The sequence below is a fragment of the Microcaecilia unicolor genome, chromosome 4 (genome assembly GCF_901765095.1).
Source record: "Microcaecilia unicolor chromosome 4, aMicUni1.1, whole genome shotgun sequence".
Taxonomy (NCBI): domain Eukaryota; kingdom Metazoa; phylum Chordata; class Amphibia; order Gymnophiona; family Siphonopidae; genus Microcaecilia; species Microcaecilia unicolor.
In genome coordinates, this window is record NC_044034.1 from 85,018,160 (window position 1) to 85,041,013 (window position 22,854).

Consider the following 22,854-nt stretch of genomic DNA (forward strand, 5'->3'; position numbering starts at 1 on the left):
TGTTTACCTCAACTATGGACTTTTCCTCCAGGAACTTGTCCAAACCTTTTTACGCTAACCACTGTTACCACATCCTCCAGCAATGTTTTCTGTGACTTAAACAGGTCTAACTTAGGACATCCTTCTTTTTTAGACTAGGATATTTCTTCCCGTTTGGTAATCACTGTTGGATGTCCTGATTTTGGGCCTTTCCTAGTCCAGCCCAAAACACGCCCACAATATGCTCCCTTGCTATTTGGATATACTGCAGTGTTAGACATCCCTTTTCTGACTTTGCAAAATCGGGATTTGGACATTTCAAGCACATGGACGTCCATTTGTGCATTTTGAGATATCCATATGCTTTGAAAATAAGTGCCATATTGTCCCAAGACTGCATCATACCTAACTGCGTATAGGTGGTTGGTCTGATGGCAAATTGCTAACCAGTGTTTAATCATGAATGACCATAATCTGCACAGAGTGGTTGGAGCTGTTGTGGCTGCTTTGTTGGGCAGACTGGATGAACTATACGGGTCTTTATCTGCCATCATTTACTGTGTTACTGTGTGTTATGATGATTTTATAAATTCAATTTCCCTATAGAAAACCAATCTAAATGTATAAACTATTGGCAGGACAGTTTTAAAAATGCTTACTGACATCACAATGTACTCTGACCTCCATGCGACATCACATTGTATTTTTAGAGAGAAGGTACTTGTCTTGGCTTGGGGCATCTAACATGGTCAAGATTTCTTCCCTCCCTTCCACTAGTTTGTGTAACTTTCTCCTGAGTCCTGGGAGTAGTTGGGTGCTGTGGAGAGGATGGGGAAAAGGGGGGAGCGAGATAGGAATTAGATGGAGGCAACAGACCGGAGAGGATGATGAAAGAAGAAGGGGTTTGCATGAGGATTAAAGGAGAAGGTTTTTGTGGGTCCAGGCATTTTGGCCAGGATGGAAGGATGGAGGAAGGGTAAAGGTGGTATTGGTCTGGGAAGATTTCCTTGCCCACCCACCCTTTGTTCTAGGAGTAAACTAATGGGGAATGATTTGGGTTGCTATCCAGCTTATAATCGAAAAAGAAAAACGCCTATATTTCGACCCAAATCGGGAGATGGGCGTTTTTCTCGCAAAGGCGCCCAGATCGGTATAATCGAAAGCCGATTTTGGGCATTTCCAACTGCACTCCGTCGCGGAAACGAATAAAGTTGATGGGGCGTGTCGGAGGTGTGGTGGAGGCAGGACTGGGGCGTGGTTATCAGCTGAGGAGAGATGGGCGTCTTTAGCTGATAATCGAAAAAAAGGTGTTTTGACGGCGACTTTGGGTCACTTTTTTTGGACCCTTTTTTCTCACGAACAAGTCCCAAAAAAGTGCCCCAACTGCCCAGGTGACCACTGGAGGGAATCGGGGATGACCTCCCCGGACTCCCCCAGTGGTCACTAACCCCCTCCCACCAAAAAAACCCCACTTTAAAAACTTTTTTTCTAGCCTGTATGCCAGCCTCAAATGCCATACCCACCTCCATGACAGCAGAATGTGTTCGATCCTGTCACAGCCTTTCCCTGGGTCAGATGTGGCTCTCGGGTGCAGTACAGGGTCACATCAGCGTTGCATTGTGGTGGGTGTAGGGTATTGGGCTCAGTGATTTAATTAGCTTGTGTTACAGTCTCACGATGTTGGTAGTTGGTAGGCTCTTCTCCCATGGTGCTTTTCCCCCTGCCTACTGGGTCAGAGTGTGCCCTGTTGCGTTTCCTGTTGTAGTCCATGCGGTAGTGGCCATTTTTGTAAGCCAGTTTTAGTTCCCTTTCCTGTGTTAGCCACGTTAGAGAATTTAGTTCTTACCTTGAATGTGGCTGAAAGAGGGCATTGTACAGCATTCTGCCATCTCTGACCTACTGCTAATCTCAGTACCAGGGAGACTCGTTGCCAGTGGGGCACAACCTCTGATCTGCAGTTAACTGTGAGTAAACACGGTTATTCCAATAAAGGACGTTTTCGGAGAGATTAGACTTCAGGTGTCAACTGGTGTGCCAATGTTATACAGCAGCAACAAGTCCTAGAGGCCTGCGTGTATGCAGGTCCCTGGAGCACTTTTAGTGGGTACCGCAGTGCACTTCTGCCAGGTGGCCCCAGGCCCACCACCCCCACCTGTAACACTTGTGCTGGTAAATGGGAGGCCTCCAAAACCCACTGTACCCACATGTAGGTGCCCCCTTCACCCCTAAGAGCTATGGTAGTGTTGTACATTTGTGGGTAGTGGGTTTTGGGGGAGGGGGGTTGGGAGCTCAGCACCCATGGTAAGGGAGCTATGCATGTGGGAGCTTTTTCTGAAGTCCACCGCACTGACCTAGGGTGCCCAGTTGGTGTCCTGGCATATCAGGGGGGCCAGTGTACTACGAATCCTGGCCCCTCCCATGACCAAATGGCTCGGATTAGGACGTTTTTGAGCTGGGCATTTTTAATTTCCATTATCGCTAAAAAAAACAAATGCCCAGCTCAAAAACGTCCATTTTTTTGAAAATACGGTTCAGCCTGCCCCTTCACGGACCCGTTCTCGGAGATAAACGCCCATGGAGATAGGCGTTTGCATTCGATTATGCCCCTCCACGGGGTTTATTGGGAAGAAATCTTTTTTGGGGGGGATTGGAGAGATGGGAGAGAGCGTCAGATATCGCAGATGGTACCTGGGTGGAGAGGATACAGCGTTGAGGGGGGCAGGTGAGGCAGCTCTTGTGCGACAACACCAAGAGCTAGGGTATGGCCAGGAAATTAATGCAGGCCTTGTCAGGGGTTCTAGGTCAGTTTCTACCTGGACAGTTCCCACCAGATAGTTCCCACTCACTAATTCCCATCTGGAAAATTGCCACCTAGGTCAATTACCACCAAACCAATTCCCACCGCTCCAGGGAGGATAATTCCCACCCTTAACAATCATGAAGCAACACGGTCTGAAATCTATCTCTATCCCTTTCCCCTTCCGGGCAACAGCTTGTTTGGGGGGGGGGGGGGGAGCTCAAAAAAATGATATAACCTGACACACACAACCAGGGGCGTATCTGAGGTTCGGTGGTAGGGGGGGCAGGGGCTAGAGTGAGGGGGCACATTATAACCCCCCCCCGCCGTTAACCCTCCCCCACCGCTGTTATCCCTCCCCCACCTACTGCCAACTCTTTCCCCGCCTACCGCGGTCACCTACCCCCCAAGGACCGCTCCTGCCGTTTTTTAAAAATATTACTTCAGCTGGCGGGGGACCCCAACCCCCGCCAGCCTAGCCAAGGTCTTTAACTTCTTCATCCTCGTGCTGTTAAACCTGCAATGCATCCTTCTAGTTGGATGGAGTTTGACGTCGCAGCACGTTGACGTCCTGCACATACAACGTGCTGCGACGTCAAACTCCGTCCAACTGGAAGGATGCATTGCAGGAACAGCACGAGGATGAAGAAGTTAAAGACCTCGGCTGGGTTGGCGGGGGTTGGGGTCCCCCGCCAGCTGAAGTAATATTTTAAAAAACCGGCAGGAGCAGACCTCGGGGGTAGGTGACCGCGGTAGGCGGGGAAAGGGTTGGCGGTAGGCGGGGGAGGGTTAACGGCGGTAGGGGGGTCCAGGGCGAAATCTGCGGGGGCCCAGGCCCCTGTGGCCCCACACAGATAAGCCCCTGCACACAACAACTCCAATAATCAGTCAAACCCTACACTGGAGATTTAAAAATTCAACCCATTGGCACCCAATTCCGTTCCCAGACTCAAAACTTCATATCTCCCACTCCCACCCGATTCTTCTCCCAGACTAAATGCTTCACCTCTGCCCAATGCCAAAAATGCAATGCCATGCAACAATATTTCTTATAAAAATTATAGTGAATAAGAATAAAAACCCGACAGAACACTGATGCAAGAAAAAGACCGAAAACTGCATACCAGTAACAAAAACATTGCAGAGTGGGAAATAGTTTGTAGTTTCCTTTTCTTCTTTAAATGAACTCTTCATGTACAGAAAAATACCTACTGAGACTTCCCTTAATCCCTCCAGTGGAGCACCTCTCTGTACCGTGGAGGTTCCAAGTACCAGGTCTAAATAGGGACGTTCATCTTTTTGGACATGGACGTCCCTTCCACTTCTGCAATCAGAATTGGATGTCCATATTTTGATCCCCTCCCTAGTCCTACCCCAAACACACCCAGACCACATTCCCTTGCCATATGGATGTACTGCAGTTGTAGACTTCCATATTCTGGCTTTATAAAATTGATATTTGGACATCTATGCAATATGGACATATACAATGTCAGTTTTCAGATGTCCACAAAAGGAATAGAGTTTCTCAAAAGAACCATAAATATTTATGGTGTGGGTGAAGGGGAAAACATGGGCCAACAGACACAGACAATCATGTTACTTTTGTAAGACTGATTTCCCTATAGCAAGCCAAGCTGAATATCACAAATGTGTGTATGTGAGGCTTGAAAGACTTTCAGATGGAATACAAAGGATTAAAGAGTTTACAATGTGCATGATTAACAAAATTGATTGAACATTACGTATATTATTTTTATTATGTATACTATTTCTTAGTTATATTCATCACAATAATTTTTTCTACTTATTCATAATTCCTTGTTCCATTTAGCATTTTTTCATGTTGCCATGTTATCCTTTATGAACTGTATATTAATTGTGTTAACAATAATCAAGAGTGTTCCTGAAATATACACTCTATTTTATAATGTTCAACATTTACATTGGAAATGAATGCAGAATAATGCTGGTAATTCAGGTACAGAACACAGCATACAGAAATCAGGAATGATACATGCAAGAAACATACCCCATTGGGATAGTGGTTGATCAGTAGATTCTGATCGTTATACATGGAAGTAACGCTCATGCCATTTTTAAGATCTTTTGTCATCATCCGCTTGTTTATCATATGATAGTGGAGAGCATTCAACAGTTCAATGTTTACATTGCTTAGCAAGCCATCACGAATTTCCTGGAAAAGAATATATAATTATTGGAAAGAATTAAAATGCATAATTTCCATTGTTGCCATCTTTCTTTCTCTCTGATTCTCTATCCTGTTTTTTTCAGCTTCTTGACATCATGGACAAGGATCAACAAAATGCAGTTGTTACCATTATTCATTTTCTTATGGGTCTACACATGTAATTTTTCATTTATTGAAGGCATAGAAATTTGGGGTCGTTCAAAACACAGAAGAAACCAGTCTTCGCAAAAAATCAACAATTGCCAAAAACAGCGAAGATGACACCAAAAATGGAAAAAATAATAATAAAAAAGGTAAAAAAAATAAAAATAGAATACAAAAATAAAATAAAAAACAGATGACACAAAAATAATAATAAAACTTCGAATTTATTGAGGTGATATGACTCGACACAGCTGTGTTTCGGCCCAACTGGCCTGCATCAGGAGTCTGTTACACCATGTATATATTCTCTGGTTGTATCAATATTTATGTGAAGAATGTTCTGCCAAACGATACCTTATTGCAATGACTCAACCTTTATAAAGGCTGTGTGCACAATCTTGCAACAATCACTATAAAGAACTGTGGCTGGAAAACGTCCAAGTGGAGTAGCTGCAAATCTGCCTCTCATTCACTGAAAATTTGAAAAAGTGATATTTCTATTTTTAGAAAGGTTTAGTTTGAATTGTTGGTACATAGCATAATTGCACACAGGCATTTCTTATAATCCCAAATGAAAGACTTTTATGTTAGAGAGGCTTACTTTCTATGAGTGGTACAAAATAGATCTGCATACAAGTATATTAGCTATTCCTTTTGCATTATTAAAAAAAATTATGTTCTGAATTCTCATTTATGTTTCAAAAAAATACTAGTATATAAGGTTATTATTACATTTATGTATTTGTATTGTACACCTTTTAAGTCTTGCTTTGGATAATGATTTTTTTTGACTATGGCTTCATTCTATTTATTTATTTATTTATTTATTATCTACAATTACTTTTTTGTTTTACAGACTAAAGAGTTCTTAGATCTGACAATGATTGTACGTTTATATTTGGAAAACAGAATGATTATTTTTAAAAAATTTGGTGAATTTTTTTTAGTTTTTAAAGTATTTTTTTATTGTTTTATTTTTATGCATGGATGTTTTCTTCATATATGGAAGGAAATTTTGGGTTTATCAGTAATTGTTATGTATGCCCTTGGAATGAATACATAAGTGTTCTTTTAAATAATTTTGCTTTAAAACATTTATCATTTCCTTTTATGATTTATGTTATACTACTCATGTTGTATGTCCACAGACCCATGATGCAGATGACACATGCCGAAACACAACAGTGTTAGGTCATTTGTACGTCAGATGAATTTTGATGACTCACAAAAAATCTTTGGATTCAAAGTACTTTGTCTACTTGGCTACTTTCCTTCCTCATCTTGGTTATCACCACTGTTTCCTACATTGCATCAAAATTATATGAGTGCTGCTATGCTAATATTCTGTCAAAGGAAAGTAGGCACTTACTTTCCTGTACAGAATAGGCTCTACATAGGTGGTTTGTTGGTGTCCCAAAATAGTTGTGACTTTATAGACTTGCTCTCTAGCTGGTTAAAAGATAATCATGCCTTCAGCAGGCTTCTGACTCCTGTTTTAACTGGACAACATCCACATAAAGGGCCAGATTATGTAAACTGAGTCTAAAATCTAGATGCATCTGATTAAAGCGCCTAGTACTATTCTATATAATGTGCTTTAAGTTAGGCACAGTGTATAGAATAGCGCATAGGATTGGAGAAATTTGCCTACATTTAGGCGTGGCCATTTAGTCACAGAAAACCTGGTGTAAATACCCGTTCCTCCAAATTCTATAACAATGCGAGCAAATTCGAGTAACACCCCCAACATCCTCCCATGACCAAGCCCCCTTTTCAGCTACATGAATTAGAATTTACGAGTGCCTCTTTTAGAATATGCCTAATAAGAAGCACGCATAAATTACAATTATTGTCAATTAATGAGGATAATTGGTTGTTATTGGCCAATTATCATTACTGATTGGCTCAATACTCAATTGAGTAGTGCACGTAAATTGGGCATCGCACAATTTAATAAGTGCTACTCGCCGCACCTTATATAGAATCCAGGGAAAAATGCAAACAATGATTGGGACATGAAATTTAAAAGTGATGATGTTTTCCTGTTAACTCCTGAAGTTCACCTGACAAATCTTTTGATTATCAACCCTATGTATATTTCGTTACATACCCATGGACTTTGTCTTGATGTGAACAGTTTAAAAACTGTTCTACTGAGAGAACTAACATTATTATATTTTACAATATGATCCTGTTTCTCATTCAGGGGTCCTTTTACAGAGCGGCGGTGAGTCTAATGTGGGCTTATTGCTCGCTCTTCCGGGACTATTGCTGGCCCAATGCAGCTGCCAGCGGTAGTTCCACCCTAAGCATGCCATTACCGGGAGAAAAAGAAACCCCCCTCCAAATGTCTTGTGTAGCGATAACCCGTCGGTAATTGGGTATTGCCGCACGCTGCCCGGTTACCGACGGGTTAGTGCAGGAGTCCTTATCACCACCTCAATAGGTGGAAGTAAGGGCTCCCTGCTGCATGGCCATGCAGTTAGAGTTCTCTTACCGTATGGCCATGTGTGCTGGGGGCTTTTTTCCTACTGCGGTAAAAAGGGCCCTGGTGTGCAGGAAGAATAGCCCCCACTGTTAGGGCAGGGCCCTTTTACTGCATCTTGGTAAAAGTACTCCTTAGTGTCTTTTCTGTAAAGCTTTAAAATCTGTTCTATTCAAGAAACATGTCCTTTGCAAACTGAAGTTCCTTTCTCTGCATCTATGCATTAGACTGACTTATCTGCCTGTTATCCACTCTGTAATCTGCTATGAAACCTGGCTTCCCAATGTAATCTTGATCTCTTACTCTATAATCCGCTCCAAACCAATATAAGCACCTGGTAAAATAAAGTTTTCCTAATGAACTCTCTCTGCTGTATACCTTTCAGTTTAAAAAGTTAGGTTTAAAATAAATATTTACAGGGTCTAACAAGTCCCAGGCTTCATTGCTAGGTGCAAAGAGAGTAAAGGAGCCAGCTCCTTCAATCTCTTCCCTCAAATTTGACTTGTCAGAATAGTCTTGCGTCGCTGTAGCTCCCACAATCCCCAAGGTGCCATAAATATGGTCGATAGGAACAACTGGAAATGAAGAAGAAAAAATGTCTATATTATTCAAACAGTAGGTCTCTTAAAACAGTCATTTCGCCCCTCTTTTAAACTCAATCAAATCTAACCACATTATGATTTAATCAAGCATAATCAACAAGGAGTTGTCTTTGAGGTGAGAGGGAAGAAAAGGGGCAACTCCTCATTTTGAGCACTAGCCATTTTAAAGAGTGACCCAGGAGCTGTTGTGATGAAATGATAACACTACTTACAAGGTTGTTCGCAAATTGCGTTTTTGATGTACCACAGGATTCATGTACTTGCTGTATTGATCTACCGCTGTTTGGAGATTCCCTCATTAAGTGCCCTGTTTACTAACCTGCGCTAGAGGCTCGTTAGTGCTTTTAGCGCGCACTAACTATTAGCACATGCTAACTGTGTAGGCGCCCACAATATTCCTATGGGTGTGACACAGCGCGCCCTAATTTTGTGCATGTGCTAAAAATGCTAGTGCACCTTAGTAAACAGAGTCCTAAATTAAGATGCAGTAAAAGTCCAACTTTTACCGCACCTTGATAACTACTCTTCTTAACTGGTTAACCCCAGAAATTTACAGTGGTGAAATTGAAATGGAGGAACCTTGAGGGTTTTAATTTTCCTTCTCTAATTGGCCAAGTCTGTCCTATTAAATTATTGCTTGCATTAAAAGAGGAATTCCCAGGACACTGTAAAACATTATCTACTCAGCAATGATATTCAGCACTAGTTGGCTAAAGTTATGTTGGCAAATTCAGATAAGTTCAACTAAATGTCTAGATAGCGTTATCGGAATAACTTACTCAGCAGTTTTTTTGAATATGGGGCTCATTGTCTTTTACCATTCTTTTTGTTATAATAAAATAAATAAATAGTATATTTGCTTTGCCTACCCTTCTGTTTGTCTGTATATATTATCTTCCAAACCATTAAGCCTTCAACAACCATGTTTTCAGAATAACTAAACAGTATTTACAAAAGCTTGAAACCAAAACAATGTTTTTCCAGAAACCTATGAATTAAAAATGATTTAAGAAAAAATGTTCTTAAATTAATTATTCTGCAGTTCTCTTGCTGGTTGGCAAAAATGTGCTCAGCATTGAAAAAGAAAGTCCATATTGGGACAGTTAGAAATGGATGGCACCCGAATATATGCTTAACATGATTGAACTATCCTTAAGAAATGCCAGCCCAGAAAACAGAAACTACCTACTCCTACATCTACCCAACTGCAAAAACACCATCAACAAAACTATCTACACAGCTGGATTTAGCTACCCGGGTTACAAATGGTGGAACTGGATACCAAAAACCAAAAGAAGCATCACAAATCTCCTCCAATTCAGAAAAGAAATGAAAACCTACCTCTTCAAAAATAATTCTACAGCTAATCACAAAGATATGATTGCCTTCCTTTCAAATCCACCTCTTCAAAAACTATATGAATAAATATCACCAAAAATCTACAATGGAACACAAAAGCTACTGCTACTTTTTCCACTTCAAATCTATCTTTTCAAAAACTCTATGAATAACCACATGAACTATAGAAGCCCTCTCAACATTGCAGAACACTGTTGTAACTCCACCAAAATGTAAATTGTAAGCCACTTTGAAGTGAAACTTGTTTTTGGATAAAAGTGGGATACAAGAATGCATAAATAAATAAATAAAATGGTAATTACGCACCTTTTGTTAAAATGGTGTCTCAGTAATGCTGATTCTATTTAATGTTTGCCTCTCTTCTGAGCCTTTATGATGAGATTTAATTTAAATTAACATAAGAACATAAGAATAGCCATACTAGGTCAGGTCAATGGTCCATCTAGCCCAGTATTCTGTTTCCAACAGTGGCCAAGTCAGGTCACAAGCAGGAGCATATCTGGACTCCGGCATAGGGGGGCCAGAGCCAGAGGGAGTGGGCACATTTTAGCCCCCTCCCCACCACCAACACCAACCCCCCCCCCCCGCCACCGCCACCAACTCTCTCCACTCCCCTCCCGCCGTCAACCCTCCCCTGCTGCTTACCTTTGCTGGCGGGGGGCCCCAACCCCCGCCAGCCGAGGTCCACTTCCTCCTTCCTTTAAAAATATTTTTTCCGCTGGCGGGGGACCCCAACCCCCGCCAGCCAACCCAAAGTCTTCATATTTCTTCTTCGTCCGACTCATCCGTGGCCATGCTGTAACGCTGTTGATTGAATCCAGTTCAGAGTCTGACATCGCAGCATGCGTACAACGTGCTGCGATGTCAGACTCCGAACTGGATTCAATCAACAGCATTACAGCATGGCCACGGAGGAGTCAGACGAAGAAGAAATATGAAGATTTCAGGTCGGCTGGTGGGGGTTGCTGTCCCCCGCCAGTGTAAGAAATATTTTTAAAGCAGGAGGAAGCGGAGCTCGGCTGGCGGGGGTTGGAGCCCCCCGCCAGCAGAGGTAAGCAGTGGGGGGGGGGGGGGGGTTGATGGCGGGAGGGGGGGCCAGGGCGAAATCTGCAGGGACCCTGTGGCCCCACGCAGATATGCCCCTGGTCACAAGTACCTGGCAGAAACCCAAATCATGGCAACATTCCATACTACCAATCCCAGGGCAAGCAGTTGCTTCCCATATCTGTATCAATAGCAGATTATGGACTTTTCCTCCAGGAACTTGCCAAAACCTTTTTTAAACCCAGATATGCTAACCACTGTTACTAAATCCTCCGGCAAAGGGTTCTAGAGCTTAACTATTCATTCAGTGAAAAAATATTTCTTCCTATTTGTTTTTAAAGTATTTCCATGTAACTTCATTGAGTGTCCTCTAATCCTTACACTTTTTGAAAAAGTAAAACATTGATTCACTTCTACTCATTCTACACCACTCAGAATTTTGTAGACCTCAATCATATCTCCCCTCAGCCATCTCTTTTCCAAGCTGAAGAGCCCTAATCTCTTTAGCGTTTCCTCATATGAGAGTTCTATGCCCTTTATCATTTTTGTCACTCTTCTTTGAACCTTTTCTAATTCCGTTATTTCATTTTTGAGATATGGCGACTAGAACTGAATGCAATACTCAAGGTGAGGTCACACCATGGAGCAATACAGAGGCATTATAATATTCTTTGTCTTATTTATCATTTCTTTCCTAATAATTCCTAGCATCCTGTTTGATTGTTTGTTTTTTGGCCACTGCCACATACTGGACAGAAGATTTCAGTATGTTGTCTACAATCACACCTAGATCTTTTACTTGGGTGCTGTCCCTCAAGGTGAATCTTAGTATCAGGTAACATTTGGATTATTCTTACCAATGTGCATCACTTTGGATTTGTCCACATTAAATTTTATTTGCCATTTCAATGCCCAGTCTTCCAATTTCCTAAGGTCTTCCTACAATTTTTCCACAGTCCACATGTATTTTAACAACTTTGAATAGTTTTGTGTCATCTGCAAATTTAATCACCTCACTCATCATTCCAATTTCCAGATCATCTATAAATATGCTAAATAGCACCAGACCCAGTACAGATCCCTGTGGAACTCCATCCCTGCTACACTCCATGCATTCATCATGCGCAACTTCTTAGCAAGACATAGTTCATCATATTATACTTCATCACCACATCACTTCCTCACTGAGATACTCCATCCTACAACAGTTCATCACCCAACATGTCATCATTGAGCCAGTTCATCACATGACACTTCATCACCACAGACATTTCACCATGTATGTAAGCAGGGCCACCGAGAGAGGGGGCAAGATTACCCAGACCTGGCCCCCAAAGGGGCCTGGCACTGGCAAGGCTTTTGGAATAAGGCAGAAGGTTCTGCTCCCTCAGTCTGTCTCTCACCTGCTCCTGTGTGTCGGGACCTGGGTGATTGCGTTAATGCGATAACCCGATCCCGGTACACAGGAACAGGAGAGTCACAGACCAAGGGAGGAGCAGACGCAGAAAGGTAAGAGGGGCAGAGGGGGGCGGTGGCTGCAGCATGAGTGAGGGGGGGGCAACCCTGCCCCAAGCCCGCTCTGTCTCCTGGCGGCCCCGTATTCAAGCTAAATGTATGCATATTATGTACGTTATATGTGTTGAAAACTTGCAGTAAATGGGAAAGGACACAGTAATGAACTGTTGTGAGATGAAGTAGCAGATTTAGGTGGCAAGAACACTTTTCTTTTGTGCCTAAATATGAGCCTCGCTAAAACATCTTGCTTATAAAATTTTCACAGGGCTCATATTTGGGCATAGAAGAACAGAGTTCTTGCCATCAAAATCTGCCACTTCATCATGCAACAGTTCATTATCGTGTCACTTCTTCACCAAGTAAGATAATCAGCTGATAATTCATCACATAACACTTCACCACCCTGGGCATTTCATCACGTGAAACTTCATCATGTATTCAAGCTCAATGTATTCAAATTATGTGAAAAGAAAACTTGCAGCAAATGGGGGAAGAGGAGCGTTCTGGTAATCGCAGCTTCTTCGTGCGCATGTCCAAAGGAAACCAGAAGTGCAAGCATGTTTTTTGCACCTAAATATGAGCCGTGTTGAAATTTCATGCACATATATTTTTGCAAGGCTCATATTTAGGCATTGAAGAATAGCATACATGCCACCTAAATCTAGGACTACTTATAGAGCTACTTTCTAAGGGGGTCATTTTATAAAGGATTTTTCACACTTAAAACTTGTTTTAAACACATAAAAGGCCTCAAAAAAATTAACTCAAGGGTTATATGAATAAATTTGAACATTATGACAATAAGGTGTGCATATTTTACATAACCCACTTGTAGTCATATTCAGGGGTCCTAGTTTTATGTGCAAAACGTTTAGTGAGGCTCATTTTTAGGTGCAAAATACAAGCATTCATGTGTGCTGGCATGTCCTCCGCCATTTGCTACAAATTTTCCATTCATATACTTTGAATACATTTAGTTTCCATAAGTGGTGAAGTGTTGTGTGATGAAATGTCTGGGGCAATGTCTCCAAAGGGTTATTTTTGCGCATACGGTAGTGTGTTTTAGGACTTTCGGTATTGTGTTCCAGATTTTCGGGACAAATGTATGTGAAGCTGGTTGAGTGTGCAGATTTGTATTTTACGCCTTGGCATTTAGGAAAGTGAAGAGTGAGGTAGGTTATTGCGCCTTCGATTGCATTGCACATAAGTAGTTCTATTAGGCTTCTCATCTATGCCGGTGGAAGGCCAAAGATTATCCTGTGAGCAAAGTGAGCAGATTTTGAAGGATATATGTGCTTTGATGAGTAGCCAGTGAAGTTTAAGGAGCAGTGGTCTTGCACTTTTGTATCGATTTATTCCGAATATTGGTCTGGCTGCTGTGTTTTATACTGTTTGTAGTTTCTTGAGTAGTTGTTCCCTGCATCCGGCATAAATTCCATTGCAGTAGTGTGCATGGGCGAGGACCATGGATTGGACTAATGTGCAGAATAAGTCTCTCAGGAAGTATTTTTTTATGCGTTTCAGTTTCCATATGGTTTGGAACATTTTCTTCATTGTGTTTGAGATTTGTTTGTTGAGGGATAGGCTGCGGTCAATGGAGACTCCTAGGATTTTTAGATTGCCAGATATTTTGAGGGATGTGCCCATGGCATCAATATTTGGATGTCGTTCGGTATTGTGTGGTGAGGTGAGTATTAGGCAATTTTTTCTTTGTTCAGTTTGAGCTTGAATGATGATGCCCAGGATTCCATTATGTTTAAGCTGTCTGCAGTTCTAAACGTAATTTCATGCAGATATTTATGGAAGAGGATGTAACTGGACTCGTCATCAGTGTAGATAAGGGGGTTGATGCCTTCTTTGGATAATGTTCAGGCATAGGAGATCATCATTAAGTTGAATAGCATCGGTGAGAGCGGCGAGCCCTCAGGGACCGCACATTCCGCTTTTCATGGAGGGGAGTTGTCTTGACTTGATAGGATCTTGTAGTCAGGAAGCCTAGGAGCCAGTTAAGCACCTTGCCTCCAATTCCAATTTTATTTTGGATTCTTTTGAAAATTAGGTGGTCGACATGTCAAATGTGCTCAACATATCAAATTGTAGTAGAAGTATGCTTTTTCCATTTGAGATTTCTTTTTTGAAGTTGCCCAGTAGTGTGGTCAACATTGTTTCGGTGCTGTGATGAGATCTGATGACTGATTGGGAGTCATGTAGTATGGAGAATTTGTTAATGTAGACAGTTAGTTGGTTGGCCACTTTTAATTCCATTATTTTAGTTGTTAAAGGTATGGATGCCACTGGCCTGTAGTTCAAAGTGTCAATGTTTTTCTTAGTGTCTTTCTGGATTGGTGTAAGCAGTAACTTGCATTTTTTTCTGTGGGAAACAGCCTGCCTGAAACATGTAGTTCAAATGGGAGGTCAGTTGGTCTATGAATTGGTCTGGGGCAACTTTTAGTACATGGTTGGGACATGTATCTAGTATGCAGTAAGTGGAAGAGAATTTCCTTAACATTTGTGCTACTATCTCATTTATGGGTTGTGTAAAGGTAGTCCATGTTCTGTCTACTGGTACTTCCTCTGAGGGGTGGTCAAGTTCATTAGGTAGGGATTCAAAGTTTGTGTCATCTTGTTTAAGGTTTCTCCTTAGGTTGATAATCTTTTCTTCAAAGAATGTGTCGAGAATGTTAGATGATGAGGGGTCTTTATTCGCCATCATCAAAGGTTTGATGTTTATTAGGTTGTTAATGATTTTGTATAGTTTATTTGTGTCTTTGTAGTCTGGGCCTACATGTGCTTTATAGAATTTTGTTTTTGCCAGTCTGATTTTGATCTTGTACCTGTTCTGTGCATTTCTCCATTCTGTTTTGTTTGTTTCATTTTTGTTTTTCGCCATGCTCGTTCTAGTCTTCTGCAGAGGGTTTTAGCTTCTTTTAGATCCTCATCAAACTACGGGACTGATTTGCATTTCTGTCTGGTTTTCATAGACGTTATTATGTCCAGTATGTTGGTACACCTTTCATCCCATTCTGATAGAAATTCTTCTGTGTTGGTCGTTGGAGAACATTGGTCTTTCTATATGACCATACAAACTTTGGTTGCATAATCTTTCCTCATGATTTGTATGTTATTTATGTTTTTATTAGGTGGTTTTTGTGTTCTTTCCTATAGAGGGTCATATCTAGCTTAAGGTGATCAGACCAGGTGGATGTTGTCCATATCGGGTTCTGTATTTTGAAGTTATTGTCCTTTGAGAATCTATAGGCTAGTAGGTATACGGCAAGGCCTTTGACATGGATTGTGGTCACTGGTGGTTTCTGAAAGTCCCAGAGTTGTAGGAATTCATTACATTCTTTGGAGCTGTCTTCTGGTCATCTAGATGTAAATTAATATCACCTATTAGCAAGATATTGGGGTTGACAACACATATGCTCGAAATGAAATCCATGAAGTTTGTTTGGGTTGCTTTCCAGGTTCCTGGGGGTTTGTAGAATAGGATGCTACATAGTTGATTATGTAGGGTCTAGTCTTTGTAAGCGAGGCGATTTACAGTTTTGGTTTTATAGATTCCGCTATGGCTTCAATGTTAGGAAGGCTCTATAGATCAATGCGATTCTTCTGCCTCTGTTCCCTTTTCTGGTCCAGCATAGGATTTAATAACCTGGTGGGCATAGATCCAGTACAATAGGGTCTTCTTTATCATGGATCCATGTTTCGTTAAGAAAGATGAGACCGAAGTCTTCATCGGTTATCCAGTCCTTTATTGTTTCTGTTTTATTTACCACTGATATGGGATATCCCATTGGTATTGGTAAATATTCATCCTCTGTTGGCGCAACTGTGGTAATTTTCTGAAGTTGTTTGTTTGGGTTTCTGTGTTTCTTATTCTCCTTTCTGTTCTTTTGTTGCGGTTGTCCGTCAAGTGAGTGATTTCTAATTTTTGGAGTGCCTTTTCTGACTGTCCGGGCTCTCCCCAAGAAGTGAGTGGCTTTTCCCGCTGGGTGGTGTAGGTTGCAGAGTATTGGTATATTGTTGTGCTTGCTTTGAGTTGTGGTTTCCAAAGATGTTATTAGTGTTAGAGTTGATAGCCCTATTAGTATTTTTGTGTTGAGCATTTAAGACATCTATCTACTTTTAAAATGAGCACCTAAGTGTTGTTTATGGATTCCTGAGGAAGGCACTTTCGCTGAAACATGGCCTGTATCAAGTCCATGGCAACTTATCCTTTGAGACTTTTGTGACTTTTGTTATTTTGCTTGTTATTTTGCTTGTTATTTTACAATAAAGTAGAATCAGTGTTGGACTACTCAATTCATTTGTCTGGTCATTTCCACTTCTCTTTGCCTACTGAAAGTGCTAATTAAGGGGCCTAATTTAAGCCTATTTTATAAAAAAAGAAGTAGGTGTCTACTTTTCTGTATAAAATACTAGCATAACTGGCTGAAACTGCACCTTGGTTGAAGGCATGATCACTTGCACAAGCCCTAGGCCTAGTGTTAAGCCTATGCTTAGATATAAGCAAGAACTTGCATATATTTTTTAAAAATGTGATTAATGCCTGTACTACAGTATTACCTCACCGACTCTAACCCATTAGCACATCTTTAATCAAGGAGAGACATCTAAAGAAAAGTGGCGCATAAACAATACCTATACATGATTAACCCTTGAGAGCTGTAGAATACTAAGGGGATCTTTTACTAAGCCACGGTAGTGTTTTTAGCTCACGGTAGAAATCAGCTGGCAGTAAACGCCAAGATGCCCATTATATTCATATGGGCATCTCAGTGTTTACCACCAGCTGATTTCTACTGTGAGCTAAAAACACTACCACAGCTTAGTAAAAGACCTCCTAAGAGCCTTTTAAAATACTCTCTTTCATCTACACTCCACCCAAACTCCACCCATTTGCATGCCCACCATCATAGTATGCACCATGCAAACAATGCTTGTCCTCTTTTGCTTCTCAGTATTTTTACAGGAGGTTATTTACATGCTTATATGACTACTTATGTGTATACTGGCATTTATGTGCATTGTTAGAATTACTCCGTTATGTTACTGGTCCGCTAGCCTCCTCTTCACCCTCCTCCTTTTTTTTGTTTCTTTATGATTAATGTTAGTTACATTTATTTTACACCGTTATACTATGATATTGTAAATGTATTGTATTTTTGTTCATCACAAAAGGTGGTTAAGAAAATATTGCAATAATAATAATAATATAATAATCATAATTTTGTGAACAGTTTTTTACCTGCTGGACATCCTTGCATACCATCGATTTTCATGTATCCAGGGCAACATTCATATAAGACTACCCTGTTCAAAGACAGAATAAAGTTCTATTAAGCAATCAGGACTGCAAGGTAGCAATTTGTAATTATATGAAACTCAATGATAATAGCTTAGAAGAAGATGTTAAGTTTTAACTTGTCCCCATGTAGACATATTTTTACAATTATTGTGTAAGGCTCTATATACTAAACAGCTTTAATTGATAACGTGACAATTAACACTCATTTTGGGTGCTATGTTAACAGTTAACATGGTGGTTTCTGAGCAGTTAACATATGGGAATTTCCATATTAACATCTAACACAGAAAGGCACAATACATAGAATGGGCTGGGATTGTGCCTTGCAGTTAATATGTTACTGCACATTGTTCCTCAAATTCTATTTATGGTGTCCACAGTTGTGTATGCAAATTTGGGCACTCAATTTAAATGAATAATGAGTCAATTAGAACCAATAATTGGGCGCTAACAATCTATTATTGGTGTTAATTGGCAGCAATTTGGATTTGCACATGAAATGTTCATGAGCCCACTGCTCCCTGGATCATTGCCCAAAATCCTTGCTCCCATCCATCCCTATGGAGGCAGTTCATTGGTTACTAGATGATCTCAATGGGCTGTTAAAATCTGGCTCTCTCCTTTTAGATATGGGCAAAATTATTCTCACTCCACAGTTGAAGGGATCTGGACTAGACACAATGCTGTCTGCAAACTACTGTTCGGTGACTAGCATACCCCTCTTTATTAAATACTAGAGACCTACATCAGTAAACAATTTCCATTGGTCACAGTTTGGCTTCAGACCAGGACACAGTATGGAAACCCTACTGCTAGTTCTAACTACATATGTCAAACAATATCTATGTAAGGGAGACCCACAGCCTTATTTTCGAAAGTGATGGGCACCCAGATTTCGACCCAAATCGGGAGATGGGCGCCCATCTTGGAAAGGCGCCCAAATCGGTATACTCGAAAGCCGATTTTAGACGCCTGCAACTGCACTCCGTCACGGGAATGAACAAAGTTGACAGGGGCGTGTCGGAGGTGTGGTGAAGGCGGGACTGGGGCGTGTTTATCAGCCGAGCAGCGATGGGTGCCTTCGGCCGATAATTGAAAAATAATGGCCGTTTATAGCGTGATTTTAGGTCACTTTTTTGGACCCTTTTTTTTTCACGAACAAGTCTCAAAAAAGTGCCCTAAATGACCAGATGACCACCAGAGGGAATCGGGGATGACCACCCCTGACTACCCCAGTGGTCACTAACCCCCTCACACCGCCAAAAAAACAACTTTAACAACTTTTTTCCCACCCTCTATGCCAGCCTCAAATGCCATACCCACCTCCATTACAGCAGTATGCAGGTCCTTGGAGCAGTTGTTGGGTGCAGTGGACTTCACCCAGGTGGACCCAGGCCCATCCCCCCCTACCTGTTACACTTGTAGTGGTTAATGGTGAGCCCTCCAAAACCCACTGTACCCACATCTAGGAGCCCCCCTTCAGCCATAAGTGCTATGGTAATGGTGTAGAGTTGTGGGCAGTGGGTTTTTTTTTGGGGGGGGGGGGTTGGGTGGCTCAGCACCCAAGGAAAGGGAGATATGGACTTGGGAGGTAATTAACTTTTTTTTTTTAAACGTTTTACAAGTGCCTCCTAGGGTGCCCGGTTGGTGTCCTGGCATGTGAGGGGGACCAGTGCACTATGAATTCTGGCCCCTCCCACAACCCAATGCCTTGGATTTGCTCGTTTTTGAGCTGGGTGCCTTCGGTTTCCATTATCGCTGAAAAACGAAACTGCCCAGCTCAAATCCGCACATATCCGATGCATTTGCCGGGCACAAACCGTATTATAGAAAAAAACATGGGCGGCCATTTTTTTCAAAAATACGGTCTGTCCTGCCCTTTCACGTACCCGTTCTCAGACATAGACACCCATGGACATGGGCGTTCGCGTTCGATTATGCCCCTCCAAGTAATACTTCTCTAATTTGATATCTCAGCAGCATTTGATGCGATCGATCACACACTACTACTACTACTCGAAAGACTGGATCAGATAGGAATAACAGGTACTGTTCTCAAATGTTCATTGAATTCCTTTCAAACCAAAGCTATTCTGTTAAGAAAAATAATCAACTCTCCAACTACTGGTCTCCTGGCTGTGGTGTCCCACAGGGATCTCCACTCTCTCCTATCCTGTTCAATTTCTTTATGTTATCCCTTGGCTCAATACATCTGAATCTTAGCGAGCTACTATTATGCGGATGCCATTCTGCTTCTTCTATCAGTGAACTCTTCAAGGGAGACCCTATGCAGTCTGTAATGACTGCCATGAATGCTGTTAGTACTTGGGCCCTGACAAATAAACTGAAACTGAATACGTAGAAAACCAAGGTCTTTTGGTTCAGGAATCAGGTGGTCATGGTCCCATCTTCAATATCTTTGTCTAATGGTCAAATCTTTGCAGTCGAATCTGAAACCAGAGTGTTAGAGGGTCTTGCCTGACTCCTCCCTCACTTTCTCCTCTCATATTAACCTTCTATGGAAGAAAACTCTATTCAAAATGAGACAGCAACATCTTCGATCAAAAAGCCTTTACATTGTTAGTTCAAATGTTAGTCCTGTTACATCTGGATTATTGTAATGTTTTATTTCTTGGTATTAAGTGCCAATATCAGAAAAAAACTGCAAACCATACAGAACACGGCATCCAGACTAATATTCAAATTGAACAGATTTCATCCTATCTTATCAAACTGCACTGGCTTCCCATATCAGAAAGAATCAGGTTTAAGGCTGCTTGCTTAATCTTTCAAATCCTACAGGCTTTCACATCTGAACTGCTAACTAGGACTGCTTCACTATGTGTGGCCCAGTCCATCAGACTGAAAGAACAACTGATGCTAGCGACACCATTTCATAAGGCAATTTAATATTAGAGGATCTTTAACTCTCTGTTCCCTGTAATTGGAGTCACATTATGGAACTCTTTACCTATTGCCATCAGAACAAGTAATACCTACCTTCCGGAAGAGGCTAAAAACCTTTCTCTTCCCAAAGACCGTTCCATAAAAATCCATCACGACCTCTGTCTCCTTGAACCATCTATCAGACATCCCTACAATGATCTTTTGTCTAATGCATACACTCTAACAGTTTCTGCTTTTGTCACACCTAAAATGTAAACCGCACTGAACCCTGAAAAGGGGATATTAGCGATATACTAGAGTTGATTTGATTTGATGCAAGGTTATGGTAATATTTTATAATATAATCTGGGAACCAAAGTTCACTGGAGCTGCATGAGAGGGGCAAGTGCTGAATAAAAAAAGAACTTTTCCATGATGCAGCATTAAGCGAAACATGGATTCAAGTCAAATGTTTCCTTGAATATAAATCTACTAGCTGTTGAGCCCGTTAAAACAGGCTGGTAATGGGGTTTTCGGAGGTCGACGCTAGCTCCCCCCCCCCCCCGGAGTCACCACCGGGACACAGGCAGGGAAGGAAGGAGGCGGACGGCAGCTCAGCTGATGTGCGTGCTGCGTTCGAGCGAATGGATGTAAGTTCAGTAGCGGAGAGAGGGCCTGGGCTGGGTGGAGGGCTGGCGGCGGCGACACCGGGTGGGGGGAGCGGTAGCGGTGACCTCGGGTGGGGGGGAGTGGTAGCAACCTCGGCGGCTTTGCACAGTTTCCCTCTCTGTCCTGCCCCCGTCATCACGTATTGACGTGGGGGTGGGACAGAGAGGGAAGTCTCTACTGCGCATTTGCGTTTGATGGCTCTTTATTTCTACAGAATGATGATCTTTAAAGATAAATAATGATTCATTTTTGTGCTTAAGATCACCTTTGTGAAGTCTCTGCACCTAACATCACTGATGTTTGAAAAAATCAGTGCTTTTTTTAATAGAAAAAAAGGTGCCGGTACTCATTATGGGTGGGGTCACCACATATGACTCCACCCCTATGATAGCCACACCCACATTAGCCACACCCCTTATTCCAGCCATGGCACATATAAACAGACATCATTGAAAATATTATACTAGTATAGGAGAAAAAAATAACGTGATTTTTTTTTTATTATAAATAATTTCTGTAAGCTGTTACAGCTCCAGTATACCCAGTTCAAAATACATTTGTTGTCTGGTGACTTTGTTTTTCTATCCATATTGGTCCCAGTTTCTGATTCTGCTACTTTCTATCTGTTCTCTTAACTCTGTTTCCAGGGCTTCTTTCCCATATATTTCTTTACTTTCCTCCTTTCTTCATTTCTTGCCCTACATCCATAAGTAAAAGCTGGGTCCTCCTCCATGGAATTGACTGGAGGAGGTATAACGTGGATCCAGCTTTTGCCTATTTTCTCCATCCATGTACAGTTTTTCTCCTCTCTTCCTTTTCCCTCATCTCCATCCATGTGCATCTTCTTCTTTTTTCTTTCCTCCCTGCCATCCATGTCCAGCACTTCTCCTCTCTCCTGCCCTCCATCCATATCCAGCATTTCTCCTCTCTCTTCCCTCCCCTGAATCCATATAAAGCAATAATTCTCTCTCCCCTCTCCTCTATCCAAGTCCAGCATTTCTCCTCTCTCCCCGCCAACTCCTCCATCCATCCATTTCCTGCATTTCTCCTCTCTCCCCTGCCCTCGCAGAAAGGAAATTACATCAGAGGAAGGCGGGACATGCTGAGAGGGAAGGGAAGCGATGAGGAGGCAAGCCTGCCTGCCTGCCAGCTGTTATTACTGCCGGTTTGCTGCGACTTCGGGTAAATTAAAGATTTCAAGGAAAGCTGGGAAGCTGAGGGAGGGCGGGGGTAGCTGAGGGAGGGCGGGGGGGGGGGGGGGGGGAGCACGGGTGCACGAACGGAAGGGAGCAGGCAGGTGAGCCAGACCTCACAAAAAAGGTGCCGGTACAAAAAAAGCACTGGAAAAAAGAGATTATTTTTGAAAACATTGAAATTTGAAAATCTATTGTGACCTAATGAAAATGAATGGTGCATTTTCTCTTTGAGGAGTTTTGCATATGAGATACAAGCCTCTAAGAGTCCACCTCTGAAGGTCTGATATAAACTACATAAAAACTTGCATTATTGTTTTTGGGTACTGGATGTAGTATACATGAATATTTTACAAAGGCAGCATAGATATGCATGTGCCTTTAAAAAACAGGCTTTCCTCACCAACACACATAAGAACATAAGCGTTACCATATTGGGACCGACAGAAGCTTCATCACGCCCAGTATCCTGTCTTCAACAGTGGTCAATCCAGGTCACAAGTACCTGGCAAGATCCCAAAACAGGACAATACATTTTATGCTGCTTATCTTAGAAATAAGCAGTGGATTTTCTCCAAGTCCAACTTAATAATGGCATATGGACTTTTCTTATAGGAAATTATGCAAACCTTTTTTAAACCCTGCTAAGCTAACTGTT

General features: G+C 41.8%; 1 protein-coding gene across 3 annotated transcripts in view; it reads right to left on the reverse strand.

Annotated features, from left to right (window-relative positions):
* Positions 1-22,854, reverse strand: part of POSTN (periostin) — a 146,828-nt gene that overhangs the window by 87,003 nt on the left and 36,971 nt on the right. For 2 of the 3 annotated variants that reach the window (XM_030200402.1, XM_030200403.1), the window contains exons 3-5: positions 17,389-17,453; positions 8,035-8,192; positions 4,809-4,973 (exon numbers count right to left, since the gene is read on the reverse strand). In XM_030200402.1, coding sequence (XP_030056262.1) covers positions 4,809-4,973; positions 8,035-8,192; positions 17,389-17,453 — 388 coding nt within the window. Of the gene's footprint in view, positions 1-4,808; positions 4,974-8,034; positions 8,193-17,388; positions 17,454-18,418; positions 18,421-18,729; positions 18,735-22,854 lie in introns of those variants that run through there. The other variant, XM_030200404.1, reaches the window with a different exon arrangement.